The following is a 5,703-nucleotide window of genomic DNA, read 5'->3' as shown; positions in this document are numbered from 1 at the left end:
ACACACACACACACACACACACACACACACACACACACACACACACACACACACACACACACACACACACACACACTGTATTTGGACTCGATCCCTCATAAACCCTCCTGCTGCCTCAGATGCTCACCGCAGCACCAGAATGCAGATCCCTGCGCTGCTGAAAGTAGTCCCCGACCAAAGCACGGCTTCAAGACAACAAGCGGCAAATAAAAACACACGTTTCACATCGAAAGTGCAGGAAGAACCGTGGAGAAGATCATGCTTTTACTTCACTAAGCAAAGTTTACGCTTGCATCCAGTCTGTGATCCAGTCTGTGATCTTGTCTGTGATCCAGTCTGTGATCTTGTCTGTGATCCAGTCTGTGATTCAGTTTGTGATCTAGTCTGTGGGTCTGTGATCCAGTCTGTGATCTAGTATGTGATCCAGTCTGTGATCTAGTCTGTGATTTAGTCTGTGAGTCTATGATCCAGCCTGTGATCCAGTCTGTGAGTCTGTGGTCCAGTCTGTGACACAGTCTGTGAGTCTGTGATCCAGTCTGTGATCTAGTCTGTGATCCAGTCTGTGAGTCTATGATCCAGTCTGTAATCCAGTCTGTGATCCAGTCTGTGAGTCTGTGATCCAGTCTGTGACACAGTCTGTGAGTCTGTGATCTAGTCTGTGATCCAGTCTGTGATCTAGTCTGTGATCCAGTCTGTGATCCAGTCTACGCTGGGCTGCATCATGTGGCGTTCAGGGTCCTATGTCAGCAGAACAGCTCTCGTACAGGAAGTCATCAGGACGTGAGAACGGATCTTAGCGATCTTGATCTCGAAGTGACTAAATATGGTCACTTCCTGTTCAGCGGTGGCAAAGAAAAAACAAGATGGCGACGGCCGGAACGCCAAACTGGAGGCTTTAAAAACTGATGGATGATGTCACAATGACCACGCCCACTTCTTATACACGGCCTTTATTAAAACTATCACTGGAGATAAAGCAAATATTTAAATAAAAGCAAAAAATATTTTATTTCACAACCTAAATTGCTTCAATTGGTGCTGAAAAAAAGTCAATTTTTGTTCTTCCTGTTAATCATGAAGTCAAAAATGGTGCAAAAAAAAAAATGAAATGAAGAAATCACAATTTCTAAAGTGACTTCTTTCCAGCACTTGTTGTGATCCATGACTTTGTACTGTCGTCTGCATGTTTCACGCAGCAGATGGTTCTGAGTTACAGGTCCCATCGTGGTCAGATTATCCCACAATCACATGATATTTAACAGTTTTAAGAATACAAAATAAGGGGGTAATTACTTTTTACAAGCAGCTAATTGAAAAACGAGTAAAGCTGTTGATGTTTTACCAAAATCGTGAACACATTAATAAATATCGTGAGCAGCTTTGTGTGGTGACAGGATGAAAATGAGGCTGTTGTTGTGTTTTTTGGGGGGAGAAAGCTGCAGGCGGTCACATCCTGAAAATGAAGGCAGAACCTGAACACACCCACTTTACCTCCTCCTCCTCCCCTTCCTCCCCCCTTTCTCCTCTTCCTCTCTCTCTCTTCCTATCTCGGATAATTAGCAAATTAATAATAAAACACCTGCAAATCTCAGATGGAAAAAAGAAAGAAAAACCAGCTCTCTTTGTTTGGATGCAACAGGATGAACAGAGGGACAATTTCACGTGTGACATTGATATATATATATATATATATATATATATATATATATATATATATACATACATATATATATATACATACATATATATATATACATACATATATATATATACATACATATATATATATATACATACACATATATATATATATATATATATATATATATATATATATATATATATATATATATATATATATATATATATATATATGTGTGTGTGTGTGTGTGTGTGTGTGTGTGTGTGTGTGTGTGTGTGTGTGTGTGTGTGTGTGTGTGTGTGCTCCTTCATGTTACCTTCATGTCTCCTATGACAGTCTGGAACAGCCCCCCCAGCGCGCTGCACTCTCTCTCCATCACCGTCTCCATCTTCAGTGTCACCGGGTAATATCACAAAAAAACTCTCTCACGCGCAGCTTCTGCGGTCCATTAATGAAGCGGCAGGAAACAAATGAATTAAAGGGAGGAGGAGGAAGAGGAGGAGGAGGAGGAGGAGGAGGGGGAGCGGCTAGGTGTCGATGGAAAAGGCTCAGAGTCGCGCTGCAGGGTTTCCCCGGCTGAAGGAGACCAGAAGGCGGACGCGAGCAGCAGCGGAGCCGGCGGTCAGGTCCCACTCGGGCAGAGGAATGTCCGCGGGAGGGGACGCATGTCGGGGCCGAGGGAAGGCAGCAGGAACACGGCTACGACGACGACGGCGCCGCCGGAGAGGATCACGTTCACCGCACCGAGCGAGCTGCTTCCACTGGCGCGCGGGCTGGCTCTCGGGGACGCGCCGGGGTAGAGAGACGTGGACGCGCGTCCGCTTGGCCCCGCCCTCAGCTGAGAGCTTATTTCTGATAATGAAAAAAGAGAGAGGGTCATAAAATACAATTACAGTTAAGGACATGTGAAGGCATCTACACAACTAAGAAATAAAGAGTTAAATTAAAAAATGTATTGTATAAAAATGTTTAGGTTTTTGGAGCTGAACTCTTAAATAACCTAAAAAAAAAAAAAAGGTAAAAGATGTTTTATATATTTTCACAGGATGGTAGAAGCAGGAAATTTCCTTCAAAGTAAAAGGAAAACTTCATATTTTTACTCACTGGACTGAAGAGGAATTGTTGTTTCCACCTGTTGGATAAAAGTCCTGCTTCCTATTGTTGGACCGCTGCAGGACACAGCAGTGTGACGTCATAGCATCTCTTACTGTGTGACGTCATAGCATCTCTTACTGTGTGATGTAGAGTCTCCACTGATATTTAAAGCTGCATCGCCACCTAGCGAGTGTTTCACTGAACTGTTCAGGAAACATGGACATCAAGTGGAAGAGGACGAGTCCACATTCAGGAGCCTGGACGCGACGCCTACTTTCTGTCTCTTTCTGTCTCTTTGTAGTTGTTTGTATCTCTTTGTAGTTGTTTGTATCTTTTTGTAGTTGTTTTGTATCTCTTGGTAGTAGTTTTGCATTTCTTTTGTATTGTATCTCTTATTATAATCCTTTTCTTCTTCGTCATTCTGCTTCACTTTTTGTTGTTTTGTATCATTTTGTTTTTGTACATCTTTTTATTTTCTCTCTTTGTCGCCATCTTGTTTGTTTTCTGTCTCTTTTTCCTGGGTTTGTATCTTTGTATCTGTGTCTTCTGCGGCTGTTCTGCATCTTTTCACTTTGTTTTGTTTACACCTTCGTAGTTGTTCTGCTTTAGCTTTTGTTTGTTTGGCTTCTTTTTGTGGTAAATTTGTGTCTAACTTCAGAGGATCAGGCCCAGGGGCCCCTCATAGTTTGCCCCTCAGCTTCTGAATAGACTCATTTCTGACCTTCATGCCAGGAGGACACCTAGTGGTAAAACGTTGTCAATGAATATTTCTCTAGACTACATGAACTGCATGTATCCAGCATCAAAGACCTTTATCGCAAGACTCCTTCACTCATGTGTACAGATATTTTGACTCTTTGGGGGAATAGTTTGTGTGTTTGCACAATCACATGCTCACTAGCAAAATGAAAGGTCAGTGATGGCCCTTTGGGTCATAAAACCCCAACCTTCCCCCCAGCAAACTAAATATAATGCTCTTGAAATGTGTTGGACATCATGCGTTTGGTTCAGTTGGTTTTGTCCTCTAACAATTCGTTCAGACCACAAATCAAAGTAAGAAGATGCTGATAAAATGCAGTTTCACCCTCTGCGGCAGAGCTGAACAACCATCTGCCAAAGAGTTTCCACTGAGGGGAAACCTGCAGACTCTTGGCCCTGAAAACAGAGCTCCGATGGCCGGACCGGTTTGCTGGAGGAAGATCTGGGATCAGATGGTGAAGCTGGCAGAGTTTCCAACAGCCAAAGCTGTGTCATTTTAACACCATGGACTCGCTGCTTAATGACAGGGGGCAACAACACACAGACAGATGCACACGAAACGCAGCGCTCTGTGTCATTATCTCCCCCAAAACAGGAGAGGACTGAACTAATAACAGCTATCAGAGGGAGGGGAGAAGGGGCAGAGAGATGTGGGAGGAGGTAAAGCGAGAAGACGGAGAGCTTCCGAGTCAGTGTTGAATTCAGTTCAGAAGATATTGCAAAAAAAAAAAAGGTTTTATTCAGCGGACTTAATATAAATAAACTAGTAAGTTAAAGCATCTACTCCTAAAAGAACTCAAAGTTCAAAGAAGAAATTAGGTCATTATAGTAGTGATCCATTGACACTACACAACATTATCACAACGCTGCGTTTGCTGATTTCCAATGACATTCATGACAGAGTTCAGTTCAAAGTACTTTATTGAATTTCACAAGGTTGATGCCGGAACAGACCGCTTTCAGAATGCCGCCAGGAACCTGAGAATAGAAATTTAGACCGTTTGCAATGCATGGAATGTTCTTCACCCTTCTAATATGTAGCATTGGATAATCAGTTTGAGAACATTTGAAGTTGATACTTACAGCGAAGATCCTTAAGGTCAAGGGCGTATGTTTTACACAGGAACCGGTGACCGCTGCCACTTGGGACGCTGTGGGAATGACACTGGAATTTGTCCGGTTCTTGAAGGATCAGTCATGTGTACGTTTGAGTTTGCGGGCTGCACCTCAGGACCAGAAACCCCACCAGCGCGAGAAAAGTACTCCCACAGAGCCGGTTCGAGTTGAATCCCCACTTGGTGGGGCTTGCTGCTGGGTGGAGACGCAGGCTGCACATTAGGATCAGAAACTTCTTCAGTGAGAGAAAAGAACTGCCACATGGCAGGTTTGATTTGGATGCCCACTTGGTGGGGCTCGTAGCCAGATGTCTGCTGGGGCAGGTACGCAGACGGCTGCTGCTGGGGCTTGGCCAGGTACGCAGACGGCTGCTGCTGGGGCTTGGCCAGGTACGCAGACGGCTGCTGCTGGGGCTTGGCCAGGTACGCAGACGGCTGCTGCTGGGGCTTGGCCAGGTACGCAGACGGCTGCTGCTGCGGCTTGGCCAGGTACGCAGACGCCGCCGACGGCTGCTGGGGCCTGGCCAGGTACGCAGACGCCGCCGCCGGCTGCTGGGGCCTGGACAGGTACGCCGACGCCGGCTGCTGGGGCCTGGACAGGTACGCCGCCGACGGCTGCTGGGGCCTGGACAGGTACGCAGCCGACGGCTGCTGGGGCCTGGACAGGTACGCAGCCGACGGCGGCTGCTGCTGCTGCTGGGGCTTGGACAGGTACGCCGCCGACGGCTGCTGCTGCTGCTGCTGCTGCTGGGGCTTGGACAGGTACGCAGCCGACGGCTGCTGCTGGGGCTTGGACAGGTACGCAGCCGACGGCTGCTGCTGGGGCTTGGACAGGTACGCAGCCGACGGCTGCTGCTGGGGCTTGGACAGGTACGCAGCCGACGGCTGCTGCTGGGGCTTGGACAGGTACGCCGCCGACGGCTGCTGCTGCTGCTGCTTGGACAGGTACGCCGCCGACGGCTGCTGCTGCTGGGGCTTGGCCAGGTACGCCGCCGACGGCTGCTGCTGCTGGGGCTGGTAGACAGACGTGGTCTGGATGACACCGTTTGCATTGGGGTTGGTTCGACGAGGCTGCTGGGAGTTTTGTGTGGG

General features: G+C 47.1%; 1 protein-coding gene across 1 annotated transcript in view; it reads right to left on the bottom strand.

The window, feature by feature from the left end:
* Positions 1-2,401, bottom strand: part of LOC137784435 (protein MTSS 1-like) — a 24,675-nt gene extending 22,274 nt beyond the window's left edge. Inside the window, exon 1 of the mRNA XM_068575070.1 lies at positions 1,959-2,401. Within this exon, the coding sequence (XP_068431171.1) occupies positions 1,959-2,030 (72 nt within the window). The 5' untranslated portion in view covers positions 2,031-2,401. The remainder of the gene's footprint in view (positions 1-1,958) is intronic.
* Positions 2,402-5,703: the final 3,302 nt, after the last annotated feature.

The sequence above is a fragment of the Clinocottus analis genome, unplaced genomic scaffold (assembly GCF_023055335.1).
Source record: "Clinocottus analis isolate CAN_PGR_092001 unplaced genomic scaffold, fCliAna1.0.p SCAF_14, whole genome shotgun sequence".
NCBI lineage: Eukaryota > Metazoa > Chordata > Actinopteri > Perciformes > Cottidae > Clinocottus > Clinocottus analis.
The sequence above is the reverse complement of the archived record's forward strand: the minus strand, read 5'-3'. Positions and strand labels throughout refer to the sequence as shown.